The 17351-nt window shown below is 38.6% G+C and overlaps 1 protein-coding gene across 5 annotated transcripts in view; it reads left to right on the forward strand.

Moving 5' to 3' along the window:
* The first annotated feature begins 4802 nt into the window (after positions 1-4802).
* The window catches only part of LTN1 (listerin E3 ubiquitin protein ligase 1), a 65822-nt gene continuing 53273 nt past the window's right edge, over positions 4803-17351 (forward strand). For 3 of the 5 annotated variants that reach the window (XM_027101777.1, XM_027101802.1, XM_027101807.1), the window contains exons 1-6: positions 5894-6000; positions 11058-11261; positions 11783-11881; positions 12388-12618; positions 15002-15054; positions 15759-15939. In XM_027101777.1, coding sequence (XP_026957578.1) covers positions 5959-6000; positions 11058-11261; positions 11783-11881; positions 12388-12618; positions 15002-15054; positions 15759-15939 — 810 coding nt within the window. In that variant the 5' untranslated portion in view covers positions 5894-5958. Of the gene's footprint in view, positions 4850-5893; positions 6001-11057; positions 11262-11782; positions 11882-12387; positions 12619-15001; positions 15055-15758; positions 15940-17351 lie in introns of those variants that run through there. The other 2 variants (XM_027101784.1, XM_027101793.1) reach the window with 2 other exon arrangements.

Consider the following 17351-nt stretch of genomic DNA (forward strand, 5'->3'; position numbering starts at 1 on the left):
GCCCCAGAAGCACTAGCCCGTGAGGGTGGGAGACGTGGTGAGCGCAGGTAGCGTAACCGCAGCTGGGACAGCTGGATTCGGGTCTGGTGAAAGGATTCTGACCCTGGCTTGAGTCCTGCGCTTGTCTTTCGGACGGGGTTCCTGCAACCGTGCCAGTTGCAGCCCTGGCACTGAGATACGGTTTTTGTTGGGTGGTTGTTGTTGTTGTTGTTTTTTAATACTTATCTTTTACTCTCTTGGGATTTCCCGGATGTTGCTAACAGCTGGGATGATTGGAGGAATGATGCTCTCTGGGACCTGAGTGGCACCTTCGAGGTTCAGGGTGTCCCCCGATTTTAACCAGAGAATTACTGAAATGAAGGATTAATTTTTTTAATATTAAAAATATATATATTTGGTTTTAAACTGATATATTTTTTTGAAAGAAATTTAAGTAGTTTCAGAGAAGTTTAAATGACATGTGTTCTCAACACTATTGTCTTCCTGAGATAGTTTGAGGTTCTAATTTATGATTCTTTAAATAACACTAAGTTTAACCCAAAATGCAAATGATAGGAAAAAGTGATTTTTTTCATAAAGAAAATTCTTAAGTTCATTGGCCTAAAGTTCTTATTTTACCTGAGTTCTTTTTTAAAAATTTATTTTTTGAAGTATAGTTGATTTACAATGTTGTGTTAACTTCTACTTTACAGCAAAGTGATTCAGTTATACATATACATACATTCTTGGAAAAAGTAATTTTTGATACACCATCACTTTTGTTCTTAAAATATTTTCAAATTATCTATTTTCAAATAGTTCCTAAATAATAATTTGCTTTGGATGATTGAATATAGGCATTTTGCTCATACCGTATGGAGGCTTAATTCCGCCCCCCTCCCCAGGGTGTTTGGCATTTTGGATTTTGTAAACTTGTTCTCTTGCTTTTCCCCACCCCCCAAAATATATGTAAATAAGTGTAAGCAATATATTTTTACTAGAAAAGATGACCATTGTAGAAAATGTACAAATAACTGGATGTAAAACTCACCCATAATCTCCTGCCTAAGAAGACAAATTTTCGTTTTATGTTTTATTTTTTAGTATATTACTTTTGCATATATGTGTATGTCATCTTCCTTTTTTAAACAAGTCATACTGTACATGCTGCTTTGTATCTACCTTTAATTAAACAATAGGTTGTAAACATTTCCATTATATTAAATATTTTCAAGACTGTCTTGTATTCGGTTGTCTGAGTGTACCGTAATTGATTTCAGCAGTTCACTGTTTTGGTCGTGAGATCGTAACATTTTTGGTTTGGTTTGGTTTGGTTTAGTTTAGTTTCAAAAACAAAGCTGCTCTGACCGTCCATTATTATCCCTTCAAGCTAGATTTCTAGAAGTGGAAATTCACTCTTAAACTCTGGATTTGTCTTGCCGATTGCACTTGTGAAAGGTTGAGAAATGAACATTGCAAGACCTCTAAAATTTACTTTGCCCTAGATTTTTACCAACACTGATTATTATTTTGCCAGTTTAATAGATTGAAAAATCTACATTGGTTTATGTTATTTCAGTTGACTTTTAGAATGGGCTAATACTTTTTACACGTGTACTGGTCAATTATATTTCCTCCGTGGTGAATTGCCTGTTTATGCCTTATTTATACCTAAATGAGAAGCCTTAAAATATTTATTTGTAAGAACTTTTTTTTAACAGTAAGCATATTAACACCTAGTTAATGTTGCAGATGTTTCCCATGTTTGTCTATTTGTTTTTTCTGACATAGAAAAAAAAACCTTTCAAATTAATGTTACTGAAATGTATCAATCATTTTCTTTATGGTTTTCTGTCTTTGGAGCATTGACTGGGAATGCTTTCCCTACTCCAGGATAATTTTAAAATATGTCTATATAACCTTATAACATTTTTTGTTTTAAAAAATCTTATTGTGAAGTAGATATGTAACATTCATACTATTTATCTTACTATGAATATTTACCTTATACAAAAAGGTAAAAAGAAGTAAAAAGTGAATAGTCATAATCTTACCAACTAGTTTAAGAAAACTTTACCGACAAGTAAAACTTTACCACTCTACTACACAAGTGTGGTTGAAATCCTCTTGTGTACTTCTGCTGATTACAGTTCTGTTCCTTAGCAGTATTAACCCCACCCTAAAGTATTTATCATTCCCATATATTTCTTTTTTTAAATTAATTAATTAATTTAATTTTTGGCTGCGTTGGGTCTTCATTGCAGTGCATGGGCTTCCCATTGTGGTGGCTTCTTTTGTTGCAGAGCACAGGCTCTAGGCACGTGGGCTTCAGTAGTTGTGACACACAGGCTCAGTAGTTGTGGCTCACGGGCTCTAGATCGCAGTCTCAGTAGTTGTGGCGCAGGGGCTTAGGTGCTCCGCGGCATATGGGATCTTCCTGGACCAGGGCTCGAACCCGTGTCCTCTGCATTGGCAGGCGGATTCTTAACGACTACGCCACCAGGGAAGTCCCCCCATATATTTCTTTGTACTTTAATGACGTGTGTGTGTATCCCTGTACCACATCTTATGGCTTCATTTTTAACATTCAGTCATCAGCAATTCATTTTAGAGTGCTGCATGAAGTAGGTACTAAAGTTATTTTCTCAGAAGGTAAGCAGTTGTTCCAATGATATTTGCTGGATAATCCATATTCTTCAGACATTTGAGATGCCACTTTTATCAGAGCCTGAATGTGGGTTCTGGATTTGCCATTCTATTTCAGCTTATTCCTAACAACACTGTTAGGATTGTTATGGCAATATCTTGAGTTTTGAAGTTTAGAAGGACAAATCATTGCTATGCCTGCTTTTCAAAATATCTTTAGCTATTCTTTCATGTTATTCTTTCATGTGAACTTTTGAGATAGTTTTGTGATATCTGAAAACAAAATCTTACTGAGAATTCTTTTGGGAGTACATAAGTTACAAACTTAACTTTCAAGATTTGACATCTCAGCTATTGTAATTTCCCATCCTCTCTCTAGTTATAACTCTTTAAATTTTTGTAGCTTTTTCCCTCTACGTACTGCACATATATATTGTTTAATTTTTATGTATTTTGGATTTTATAATTATCTTTAATTAGGTCTTTTATTTTAGAACTTGTTTATTATTTTATAACATCAAAATTGATGTTACAATCAGATAGGACAGACTTCTCTCTTCATTGTTTACCAAAAATATCCTTTTGATTCTCCTTTTATTCTTCCAGATAAACTTTTAAATCATGTGTCCAAAGTTCATTAAGACTTTGGTTTACATTAGAGTTATGGATATTTTGATTAGAATTGACATAACATTACCACTTTGGTAGGCACTGTTTAGAGTACTCTGGTTTACGAGGGTCTCATCTTCAAAAGAGACAACCACTGGGAACTGTTACGTAACGGAGACTATTTTCGAATGCCCAAACCAATTATAAAATGGTGTTCTAAGGGGCTTCCCTGGTGGCGCAGTGGTTGAGACTCCGCCTGCCGATGCAGGGGACACGGGTTCGTGCCCCGGTCTAGGAAGATCCCACATGCCGTGGAGCAGCTGGGCCCGTGAGCCATGGCCGCTGAGTCTGCGCGTCCGGAGCCTGTGCTCCGCAACGGGAGAGGCCACAACAGTGAGAGGCCCGCGTACCGCAAAAAAAAAAAAAAAAAAAAAATTACATAATAAATACATGAATATATTCTCCTTGTATAAAATAAAATCTTACAGGGAAGGCTTAATTTCCTTTGACTATAATTCTTAACCCTAATCTCTTTTCTTGCCACCTCTTTCCCCTAAGGATTAACTTCAATTATCAGATTGGTATGATCCTTGCAGCCTTTTTTTCTGTGTATTTACATAATATATATGTATCCATATAATACTGTTTTATAAATTTTTTAGACACAAATGGTATTATGCTGTACATATTACTCTATTTGCTTTCAATTTAAGAATGTCTTAGAATTCTTCCCATGTACGTACAGATAAACCTCTTAACTGCTGCCTAATAGTCCATAGAATAGATATAATTTACTTAGCCATTCCCCCAATGGATAGACACTAGGTTGTTTTCAATTATCTTGCTATTATAGTGTTTTAGGGAACATCCTGCAGCATGTCTCTGTATGTTTTTTTTAATCAGGGTCCAGTCAGGAAAACAGAAACTTCACCACTTATTTAAAGAGAAAAAAATTTAATATGGGAGATTGGTTAAAAACGAGTATAAAAGCAAAAGGAGAATCCTGAGGTAACAGAGGTGATTACTGCACAGCAGTTACTATCACTAGGGCTAGTAAAGGAAAGAAGGAAAGAAGAGGTTGGGGTAATTCGAATTTAGAAGTTTGGAGGAGGGCCTGGAAAAGCTGGGGCTCAGTTCAAGCCTCTGAAGAGAGGGTGGTGCCTGGCTGTAGTTGCTCTCCGGAGCTCAAAGAAGGTACTCCGTGATGCTGGGCCTCTGACTTCTGAGAAGGGGGCACCACTGGCCGTCTTAAGAGCTCAAAGGAGAGGGCCCATGGAGCTAGGACTCATACTTCGGAGGGGAAAGGTCCTGCCTGGCTGCTGCTGGTACCCCTGAGGTGTGCAATTAGGTTGACTCTGGTGGTCGAAAAAAAAGATGGAGACGGAAAACAACTGCTGCCTATACCAATTGCTGCTACCAGGGCAAAGAGCTGCTGCTGAGATGATGCTAGCAGTATGGAGAAAGTCGCTTCTTCCTCTTCTCTTTCCGTCTCCTTCTAGTCCATTGTCCCCCGCCCCCCCCCCCCCCCCACGTTGAAGGAACCTAACAGGAAGACGGCTGACTAAAGGAGAAATAGTCTGCAGAGCCTCCGTGTCATGGAGTCGATTATAATAGGGTGAGTGTGTGCGCATGAGATAATAACCAGCAACATGTGCTTATGTTTCTGTGCTGTGATTCTGAGGAGCAAAATCACTAACTACAAAACCTGTAAACTTCAAATTTTAAGAGAGACTACCACACTACCCTCTTTTCGAAAAGCTGCACTAACACTTTTGATATGGGGGGAAAAAACGCGGGGGGGGGCGGATTTAGAGAATATTGCCTAGAGCACTACTTTGCAAATTTTAACAAAACCTGGGAACATTGTTAAAAATGCAAAATCTGATTTAATAGTCCCAAAGTGGGCCTGACAGTCTGCATTTCTAAGAAACACCCAGGTGATACCGATAATTGCTTTTTTGGGGGGCGGGGGCTGCGTTAGGTTTTAGTTGCGGCACGCGGGATCTTCCTTGAGACGTGCGGGATCTTTTCGTTGCGGCACGCGGGGTCATCTCCAGTTGTGGCCTGCGGGTTTTCTCTCTAGTTGTGGCTCGCCAGCTCCAGGGCGCGTGGGCTCTGTGCTTTGTGGCACGCTGCCTCTCTCGAGCTCAGCGAGCTCAGTAGTGTGGCACGAGGGCTTGGCTGCCCTCTGGCATGTGGGAATCTTAGTTCCCCGATTACGGATGGAATCCTCGCCCTGTGCACTGGAAGGCGGATTCTTTACCACTGGACCACCAGGGAAGTCCCGATAATTGCATTTTAAAAAGTCTAACATTGTCCCATCTTCCTTCAGCCACTACTGTGTCATTCTATTGCTACCCTTGTATGAAAACACCTCCCTTATGGCCCATGCCGATTTCCTACCCGCTAAGCAGGGAACAAATCTTTGCTGCAGGAAAGGGAAGAAGCAGGATTTAGCGCTATGCTTGGCTTCCTATTGGGCAGGGGTCACGTCAACTCAGATGGGCGTGGCTCCAAGTGCGACATATCCCGCCACGGATGGCCAGGGACGCGGCAGAAGGCGGGAGCGGAAGTGGGGCGGCATGTGGGCGGGTGGGTGACGGAAGGGGAGGGCCAGGGGAAGGCGTTCCTATGGGCCCTTTTCCGGTGCAAGGGGCCGGAAGTTGTGGCCCGGCCGTGTCAACTGGGGGGCTGAGGTTCGAGAGTGCCGCTGAGACCGCGACCATGGGCGGGAAGAACAAGCAGAGGACCAAGGGGAACCTGAGGGTGAGTGCGGGGTGGCCCAGCCAACCTAGGAGTCCTCGCCTCGCAGTGGCTGGCTCCGCCCGGCGCAGGGCCGGAGGATGTGTGCAGCGCGGCAGTGGGGAGGCGTGTGTTTGCGTGTCGAGTGTGACCTCTCTGTTGTGTGTGCGTCCCCGCGGGCGGGGTGGATTATCTCTGAGCAGATTGGGGAGTCGTAAGAGAAAAGATGTTCCGTGCCAGAGCTGTCCCCACCCGAGCACATCCCCCCCGCCCAACATTTTCATTAAGAATTGGTTCCGTATCGGCTTCAAGAGGAAGGTTATCTGCCCAGGGTGGCAGGGGTGAACAAGGGAATTGGGTGGGAAGCAGTTAAGGTGAGCCTGGTGTGCAGGGTGTCTCGGATCGTGTCGCTCCTTCGCTCATAAACCTGCTGTGGCTGCCCACATTCCTCGGGGTAAAGGCTAAAGCCGTTACGACGATACATACACGGTGCATGGTCTGCTGCGGCCCCTTTCCACCTCCGACCCCATCTTCAACTCCCTCCGCCTCGCTCACTCCATCTGGCCACGCTTATCTCTTCACCGAAACTTGACCTTGCCTGGCAGGCTCCCCGACGCTCTTTTGTTAGGTGCCTCCAAATTTTGCCCGAGATATCTCAGTGAGGTCTCCGGTGATCACCCTATTTTAAGTTGTAGCCCTCCACCCCGCTCCCTTTTCTCCTTTCCTGCTTTATTTTCTTCCGTTGCATTTATGACTTCTAACATATTAGTTGACTGTCCCGCTTCATTTACTGTCTTGCTTCACTAGGATATTAGTATAGGATATAAGTATCATGAAGGCAGGCGTTTTTATCTGCTGCTGTTATCCTCGGAGCCTGGAACAAGGATTAGCATATAGTAGAAGTTCACTAAATACTTGTTTAAACCCCAGAGTGGACTAAACCTACAAGATTGGGGATGCCGTAATGATATTTTTTATAGTACTAGGTTTATTATGGCACAGTCTAATTTTATGAGGATGCTTTTTTCCTGTTTGTGAAACAATTCTTGTGATTCCAGTACCACATTTTCTTAGATCTGTCACTTAATTTGTTTTGGAGGTTAATAATAGTAACAGTGATAATAGTAACTTACCTTAGTACTCTCCTAAATGCTTTACTTGCATCCTCATTTAACTTTAAAAAATGTTCTCAATGTTTACTTTTGAAATATTCCAAATATTAGCAACAACTCATAATTCTTTACCTAGAATTACCAATTGTTAATCTTTGGTCACTTTTGCTTTTTCTTTCTAAATATATGTATTTTGCTGAACCGTATGAGAAGTAGTTGCAGAAATCATGACCCTTAACTTCTAAATACTTCAGCATGTATATTCTAAAAACAGCGCCATTCTTCTACATAACCGTGAGCAATTATAACATGCAGAAAATTCAACTTCAGTATAATACTATTATCTAATAGTATACATTATTGTATTCAGATTTCTGTAGTCATCTCAATATTGTTCTCTATAAGTTTTATTTAGATATAGCATTTTAAAATTTTTTTAAATTTATTTTTGGCTCTTGGTACACGTGGGCTTTCTCTAGTTGCAGTGAGCAGGGGCTACACTTCGTTGCGGTGCACGGGCTTCTCATTGCAGTGGCTTCTGTTGCAGAGCACAGGCTCTAGGCACGCAGGCTTCAGGAGTTGAGGCACGTGGGCTCAGTAGTTGTGGCTTGTGGGTTCTAGAGCACGGGCTCAGTAGTTGTGGTGCACGGGCTTAGTTGCTCTGCGGTATGTGGGATCTTCCCGGACCAGGGACCGAACCCATGTGCCTGCCCTGCATTGGCAGGCGGATTCTTAACCTCTGAACCACCAGGGAAGTCCCTAGATATAGCATTTTAAAAAACATCCAAGATCCATGAAAGGATCACTCATTCCATTTAGCTATCATTTAGATCTAGGCAGTTTTCCTAGTGCCTTTTTTTGGAGGAAGATTCTTTTATGACATGGACAATTTGGAAGAGTCTAGGCAATTGATTTCCTTAACTTAGATTTGTCTAATTGTTCCTTATAATTACATTCAGGTTAAACAGTATTTGACAGAAATGCTTCATAGATGATGTGTAATTTCTCAGTGCCTCTCACACCACGGGGACACATAATGTCTGTTTATTAATGAGACACATAATCCCATTATTGGTGGTATATGTGTAATCACTTGATTAAGGTGATGTCCATTGTATAAGTGTCTCTTTTTATTGGCTATTAACAAATAATATGTGGAGTAGTAATTTCAGAATAACCTGTTCTCTCATAAACTTTCACTTAATGGTTTTTAGCATCCTTTGATAATTCTTGCTGGAATCAATTATTATTATGGTGGTTTGAAAACTTATGTTTAATCTTGACTACACCTAAGTAATGATTTAGTGACTGTTGTCTCATTTTAAAGATGATGATTCTGAGGCTTTGAGAATTAACTTGCCTAAATTCATGTAGTCAGGAAGTTGTGGAGTTGGGATTTGAACTTCAGAGTGGCAGTCATTCATTCAACAGAAGAGTTTGAATACTGAATGCCGTGTTTTCAAAGATGACAGAGAAATTTTCTGTTCTTGAACTATTAGTTTGATGATAGATAAGTAAGCAAATAATTATAATATATTAAAGAATTATGATACAGGTATCAGAAGCAAAGTGGAAGAACAGAAAAGAATGGTGATTGACCGGAGAGGCAAATGTTGAAAACATGAATGTGTTTTCAGGGATAAGTGGGAGTTTGTCAGGGAGAGAAAAGATTACACAAAGACCAAATTGTGGATAACTAATAAGAACATGCTGTGTAGCACAAGGAACTCTACTCACATACTCTGTAATGGCCTGTATGGGAAAAGAATCTTAAAAAAAAAAAAAGTGGATATATGTATATGTATAATTGATTCACTTCGCTGTACACCTGAAACTAACACAACATTGTAAATCAACTATACTCCAATAAAATTTTTAAAAAAAAAAATGTGTTTGCTGTTTGAAAAAAATGAATAAAAAGACCAGGTTGTGAAAAGGCATGACATATTTGGGGAACTTTGTATTGAGTTTGGAACTAGAACATAAATGGTGGGAACAAAAGGGAGCAGGGAGGAGGAAGTGGGACAAGGGAAGAAAAAAGTGTTAGAAAGATGACTGGAGAGGTCGAGGCCAGATGGTGAAAGATCCCGAAAGCTTCCTGAATTTGGTCTTTAAACTGTAGACTCAGGATTGCCACCTCAAATGTTATACCTCTAGAAGCCAGGCACAAAAGAATGAAGTAGGTGTAGTATAAGAAAATTAACTAAGGGCTTCCCTCGTGGCGCAGTGGTTGACAGTCCGCCTGCCGATGCACGGGACGCGGGTTCGTGCCCGGTCCGGGAGGATCCCACATGCCGCGGAGCGGCTGGGCTCGTGAGCCATGGCCGCTGAGCCTGCGCGTCCGGAGCCTGTGCTCCCGCAGCGGGAGAGGCCACAACAGTGAGAGGCTCGCGTACCGCAAAAAAAAAAAAAAAAAAAAAGAGACAATTAACTGCCAGAAATAGTATCGAGGTTCTTAATTTTTGAACTGTGGGTATGAGCATCTAACGTACAGTGGAGAAGGTAACAAGAAACAGTAACTACATTTTAAGTTCAAAGTAGACATTGAAAAAAAGATACAATTAGTTGAAAATAATTTGTTTCTGTGAAACTGGACATCTGATATCTTTTCTGTACTTAGTTATCACTGTCAGTTCTGGTCTTCAGGTCAGTTCAGAATTCAGCCTTGACTCCTTTAGCTTTTAGCTTTTTATACTATTGCATTATTCTGTTTCATAATAAAACTGTTTACACATGAGATTATAGGTAAAACTCCAATGTCTTAATGTCATCATAGTTTTCAGAATTATAATTCAGTAACTTCCTTTGTAGCTCTTTATTCATGTATCAATATTGAGAAAGGTAAACTGAATAATGTTAGTTCATTTTAATAAAGTTTTAAAATAGAGAACCTTTTTTGAAATTAGGCCAAGTGCCACTGTTTTGAAAAAATATCTAGTCCATCATTTTCATTTCTGGTCACTCATTTCAGTTTAGAAAGTAGTACAGATTATTATTCCTTGATAAATGATTTTCCCAAACACAGTTTTGCTAGGTATGAACAAACTGAATCACACATTTGGATTTTCAGACATTCTTACGGAGGAATAAGAAATAGGTGAGTTTAGATGGGTTGTGATGTCATCCTGGACATTGAACTGAGACATTTTCCTATTAGATGACAATGAATACATTAATTTCTTTCAACAGTTCAAGTACTTTCTTTCTTTGTCACAAAGAATCCTTTAATGTTTAGTACTGGAAGCTACTATATTGTGTATCAATCAAACAAGCCACTGACTGTTTCAAAACAAAGGAGTGTATCTTATATCCTGATTATTGTATTGATTTTTATGTACATACTAATGTAATTTGTAACCATTTTAGCCCAAAGAGACTTGGTTAGGCTTTGGGTATGTGGAAATGAGTGTGTCTGCCCACAAGGAACTCCTGGTCTAGAAGTTGGCTATCATTAGAGTTGTCCTAGGGTAGTTGCTTAATAAATATTTGTTGAATGAGTGGATGAATAAAGAGATATCCATTTATGAGTTAATTTTGCATCACTACACAGTATACATATATGTGTATACATACTATTTATACAAAAGTTGGAAATAAAAAATTTCATAAAACAGTACTTATTCTTACCATATGTGATGCATTCTGATTTTTAAAATTTTGTTCTATTTCTTTAAAATGTTGTCATGGCCCATGAGCCTCTAATGGCTTGTAATCGCAACTTTAAAAACATGGTTCTGATGTTTAGGAAACTAGGAAATAGCTCCTAGGATCATTATTGTTAAATTCTTGGTGACAAAAATATTTATCTTTGGCAGACATTGCAATAGATGCATAGGCTAGGGGGAAAAAGCCCTCAAATAGAAGTTTGCTTCATTGTGGGAATTGTCAAGTAATTACTCCAAAGAACTCAAAGTTAAATTTTGAACTCTTCCTTGACTCTAACTTTTTTTCTCCCTACTTTCTTACCAGCCTTCAAACAGTGGCCGAGCTGCAGAACTCCTTGCCAAGGAACAGGGAACAGTGCCTGGATTTATTGGTTTTGGAACATTTCACAGTGACCTAGGCTATGTTCCTGCTATTCAAGGAGCTGAAGAAATAGACAGTCTTGTGGATTCTGATTTCCGAATGGTGCTGCGAAAACTTTCAAAGAAAGATGTCACGACAAAACTAAAAGCAAGTTTTATTGTTTTCATTAAAATGATCAAGAAAATCTTTTTGTTAAAATGTCATTGGCATATTTTATGTAAAGAAGAATGAAGAATCATCACTAATAAGTACTTTTAAATGAAGAATCATCACTAATAAGTACTTTTACAATTGTACTTTTTGCTGATACAGACTTTAGGTTATACTTATCTTCTGGGTTATAAGTTAGTTTGTTGTTCTGCACTTTTTAGAATCACTTTGGAATTCTGGCTTTACATTTTTTCCTATTAAGTAATGTAATTTTGACTCTATAATTTTAAATGGGGTTTTTTTTGTTTGTGTACGTTTTATATATTTTTTAAAACAACTGAAAAGTTTCTACCATAGTAACCTATAAAGAACTCTTCGGATTAGTCCCATGTGACACAAACAGGGATGGTGTATTCTCACGTTACATAAAATAGACTAAGCTTCTAGAACAGCATAAATATAATCAACAGCCAATATTATGGCTGTTGATCCTTAATGATTTTAATAATTTATTTTAGGCTATGCAGGAATTTGGAACCATGTGTACAGAGAGAGACACGGAAATTGTAAAAGGAGTTCTTCCATATTGGCCAAGAATTTTCTGCAAAATTTCACTAGTAAGTATTAAGACTTGACTAGTTTATTTCTGTTGTGGTTTTTTTGTTTTGTTTTTTGTTTTTGTTTTTGGTTGAAGTTGTGGGGACTGTCAAATTTATATGATTCATTTTTGGTGAGGGTTATGGAATGTTATGTCAATATTATTATGCAGATTGGATCATGTTGGGTTGTAAAAAGGAGTCTGTTAGGTCCTTACAATAGAATTACCTAGATACTTTTAAGCCATAGTAAATTTTGACAATGTAATTTCTTTGTATACTTGCTGCAGAAGAATGAGAATGAATTGCTTATTTATTCCAGGTTTAGCCCTGACTCTTTGAATACAGTCATTTTTATCTCATTGGGAAAAGGAAAAATTAATCAGTTTTTTAATATAATTATTGATTTTAGTTTAGCTTTGTGCATAGGTGAATTCTTATTAATGGGTCTTCATCGCATACCCAGAAATGTCAGTATTTATTTTTATGGGTTAGAGCTGTTTTAAACCATATTATATTTTCAATAGGATCATGACCGCCGGGTTCGAGAAGCCACACAGCAAGCTTTTGAAAAACTTATCCTTAAAGTTAAGAAACACTTGGCTCCTTACTTAAAAAGTTTAATGGGCTATTGGCTAATGGCTCAGTGTGATACTTACACACCAGCTGCATCTGCAGCAAAAGATGCCTTTGAAGCAGCTTTCCCTCCAAGCAAGCAGCCTGAAGCCATAGCATTTTGTAAGGATGAAATTACAAGTGTAAGTCCTTGGAACCTTTCTGTATCTATTTTTAAAGTATTTAAGGGATATAAAGCGTATTACAAAGGCAGCTCTTTTACCTAGCATTGTGAGGGTATGAGAAGTGAAATATTTTCAGTGGAAGATTGCGTTTTTTAAATGGTGTTTATCAAAGTTGACCATTTTGGCTTTTTAAAACATAATTAACTTTTTGGATTGGATCTTTCTAAATGATTTAAGTTTTCCCTGTTTATTTTAATGTTTTAATTTACTGTATCTAAAAATATTTAGATATGTGCTTTGTAATATATAATCTAAAAAAAGAATACATCTATAAATCAAATCTAAACTTTTTTTCCCCATATTTTCAAATCAATACATGTATACAGATCTGTTTCATCCTGGTATTCCTTTGTATATATAGATATACAACAGTTTATTTAACTTCTTTCATTTTAATACACATTTGGGATTTTTCCCCAGTTTTTTTTTAAGAATAGGTTTATTTATTTATTATTTTTTAAAATATTTATTTACCCGGTTTTTTATGATACTCCCATTAACAGATATACCTTTCTCCAACACTTGGCCAGCAGTTTTGCCAGACCGATATCAGCCATAACTTTTGTGGCTTTTAGTTTGTACACAATACTGTCCTTCCTCATTTTTTCTCTCCTTCTTTTCTTCCTTATATATGGACTGGAAAAAACTAGACGCCAATTTGTTAGTATTATACCAAGAAATAAAAATAGATGGGCTGTGAGTCCATTGAGGAGAAGTAAAAATTTTTTTAAAAAAGATAATGCTTGCATTTATTTCTCTATTTAGTACTCTTATATTTCCATAGCACCCTATGTATAATCCTACTTAAACACCTTCCCTCCTCCTCCCTTGTTTTCTCCCTGCTTCCCTCCTTTCAGTTAGTCGACCTTTCTGTGGCTTCCCATTATACTTACAAGTCTAGATTTCTTATCTTGGCCTACAAGCCTCTGCATGATATGGTCCCTTCTTACCTATCTGATCTCTTCACCCAACATCTCTCTACACACACATGCATTCTAGTTCCCCCTTTAAGTTCTTGGTTCTTACATTCTTTATTTTTCTGTTGTACCAGAGTTGTTTTTCTAGGGTGATGGTTTGTAGTTGTGTGGGTTTTTTTGGCCACACTGCGCGGCTTGTAGGATCTTAGTTCCCGCACCAGGGATTGAACCAGGGCCCCAGCCTTGAAAGCGCTGAGTCCGAGCCACTGGACTGCGAGGGAATTCCCTAGGGTTTGTAGGTTTAATCATACTCTCAAAGGGAGTTCTCTATCCCAACTATAAATTAAATATCATTGGTTTCTTTAAAATATCAAGTGATGAATGTTATGAGTGAAGTATCATGAGTTTGGACACTTAAGAGTTTTAGAAAATGGATTTTGAGATAATTAATTTGGCTATTCATAGTTTTGTTTATTTGGTTGTTTTTTTGTTCTTGGTTTTATTATGGATGGGTAACTGATCATTGGATATGTGGATTATTTCCTCCATTATTTTACCTTTAGTTGGCTGTGTCACAGATATACAGATATTGGGTTTGAACTTTCCTAAGTTCAAAACAAATTTATTAGAGAGGAGTTAGGCAAATGAGATCAAAATGTCATAGTGTCTGTAAGAGAACATGGGCTCTGGGTCATACCACTGGGTTCTAGTCCACTCTGCCATTAGTTGGGGTGTTTGACCATGGGCAAGTTTCTGTGCTTCCATTTCCTCATCTGTTAAAGTAGGAATTAACTTGTACTTCATCGAGTTGTTTTGAGGATTTCATTAATGCATGGAATGTGCTCAAAGCAATACATGGTAAATGGAAAAACTCAGTAAATATTGGTTATTATTATTGCTGATAAAATTGATACTGGAACAGTGGACTTGCTAGTACTGTACCCCAGAAGTAAGCAGACTTACTCAGCATTTCAAATGGAGCCTTAAACCTTCCTCCATGATGGAGCAGAGCACAATGTGTGTACTCTGTGAGCAGGGAGGTGCTCAAAAAACAGGGGCGAGGAAAGCAGAGCCTAATTCACTCCCAAACTTACTAATCGGACATCCCATTCACTTCACTGCTGTGTGCAAGAGGAATGGAGAAGCAAGAGGCCAGGAGTATTTAAGGGAAAATTCCTCTCAGTGGAAACTGGAGGTGTTTGGAAGAAGTACCTTATCCTTCTTTACCCCAGCAGGTGCCAACCTTGGGGATTGATAGGGGAAAAAAATTGGTAAAATTCAAACCTTTTAGTTTTGCTACTTAATTTTGCTACTTTTGTGAGAAAGGGGATAAAAACTTTTAGTTAAGATGAAGTTTATGTTCTGTCTCTTCACCACTGACAATTCAATAAAATCTCAAGTCTATGGCATTTTTCCCCCCATAGGTGCTGCAGGATCATCTTATAAAAGAAACACCTGATACACTCAGTGACCCACAGTAAGTTGTATTGTTTCTGTGTAACTCAGGTTAAGTGCAACTATGTTTCTCTCATAGGTAATAAGATGATAATTTCAATGTGACATTTTTTAAAAAAGGGATGCTAAATGTAGAGGTGAAAATACTTAATATAGTGTTATTTTCCAGGTGCTGTTTTAAGTGCTTTTACCTGCAAGTTGTCCCGCTATTTAACTTGAATTATCTGGGAGCACATGTGTTTGGTTCTTTTACAAAGAGATGTTTTTAGGTTTTTTCCACATTTGCCTTTTGACAGTCATAGCAGGAACCATTTTAAGGTCTGGATGAAAATAGTTGAAGAACTATGAATAGTTCTATTGTAAGAATAGTAAGATGTTCCATTTACTTTTTACTCTTGTGTTCTAATCAAACTATTAAGAATCTGTAAGGGAAAGTACTCTTAGGTGCAGTGTTATTTATTCTCTAATCATCCAATTAACTGCTACTGAGAGCAGTGTACATGCACATTATTTCAAGCCACAACTCTTGATTTACTTTCACCTTTTATTATTCGAATAATATGTGATTAAAATTCTATGTATATTGGCATTTTGTGGGGGTTTGGCACAGAGAGAATGAATATAGAGATAAAGCAACTTTGGTAGATATTCAACGATAAAACGTTTAAAATAGAAGTTTGTCTTATTCTCAATCCTTATATGTATTTATTTTCTTTTTACATCAAGAACTATTCCAGAGGAAGAAAGAGAAGCTAAATTCTATCGGGTTGTAACTTGTTCCTTATTGGCATTGAAAAAATTGCTTTGCCTCCTACCCGATAATGAGTTTGATTCTCTGGAGGAGAAATTTAAGTCTCTTTTATCACAGAATAAGTTTTGGAAGTATGGAAAACACAGTATACCTCAGGTATCGTAATCTTTTTTTTTTTAAGACATTCCTCTGATTCCTTTTTCTCCCCTGATCTTGTTATTTTTTATTTAGGCTTCATGTTTATTGTTTATGTTTAAAATTCTGCAGACACATTTTTGTGGTGGGACTGAATTACCTCTCTTACTAGAATGTTCTTGTATTTTCATTTTTTTACTTAGTAGTTTGGACCTCAGATTCAGAGTTGAATCATGATCTTCCTCTGTTCATGGCACCTTAAAACTGCTGGGTGTGTGCAAGTCTCTTCCTTTTAATGTATTTATTTTTTCCCTTTTGTCTGTCTGTCTCCATTTTCCACCTCCACCAGCTGCCCATTCTAAGTGTGATTAATGTATGTGCTTTCATCTGTGCAGTCGATTCTCATTACTTACTGTGATTATATTCTGTGAAGTCCATGAACACTGAATTAGTGAACACCGAAGCATTGCTCTTAGGGGAAATGCAGGCTTAGGCTCCTGTTAGTCTCTTGTCACGACATTTTTGACGGTTAGTACATAACCTTGTTTTATGTGTATCTGTTTAAAGACACCTTATTTAATGTATATTGTTGATTCACTAACTTTGAATTCCCACACAACAGCACTAGACATCATGCCTGAATGAAGTTTATCTAATTTTCTCTGTTAGATATGTCACAGCCTTTTTGCATGTGTTTTTAATTCACATAAATGATACTAATGATACTGTGTTATATCTCATCCCATTTATTGCTTTTTACTTAGTAGTTTTTTTAATTTTTTTTTTTTTTTGTGGTACACGGGCCTCTCACTGTTGTGGCCTCTCCCGCTGCGGAGCACAGGCTCCGGATGCGCAGGCTCAGCGGCCATGGCTCACGGGCCCAGCCGCTCCGCGGCATGTGGGATCTTCCCGGACCGGGGCACGAACCCGTGTCCCCTGCATCGGCAGGCAGACTGTCAACCGCTGCGCCACCAGGGAAGCCCTTTAATTTTTATACATGTACTTTTTGTTTGTTTGTTTAAAGAAATATTTATTTATTTATTTAGGCTGCGCCAGGTCTTAGTTGTGGCATGCGGGATCTTTTTTTAAATTAATTAATTAATTAATTATTTTTTTGGCCGTGTTGGGTTTTCTTTGCTGCGCATGGGCTTCCTCTAGTTGCGGCGAGTGGGGGCTACTCTTCCTTGCACTGTAGGTGCGAGGGCTTCAGTAGTTGCGGCACGCGGGCTCTAGAGCGCAGGCTCAGTAGTTGTAGCGCACGGGCTTAGTTGCTCTGCAGCATGTGGGATCTTCCTGGGCGAGGGCTCGAACCTGTGTCGCCTGCATTGGGAGGCAGATTCTTAACCACTGCGCCACCAGGGAAGTCCCAAGCTCACAGGGTCTTTTAGTTGCAGCATGTGAGCTCTTAGTTGTGACATGCATGCAGGATCTAG

This window comes from Aethalodelphis obliquidens, unplaced genomic scaffold (assembly GCF_003676395.1).
Source record: "Aethalodelphis obliquidens isolate GAN/ISIS:26980383/991018 unplaced genomic scaffold, ASM367639v1 scaffold1, whole genome shotgun sequence".
Lineage (NCBI taxonomy): Eukaryota > Metazoa > Chordata > Mammalia > Artiodactyla > Delphinidae > Aethalodelphis > Aethalodelphis obliquidens.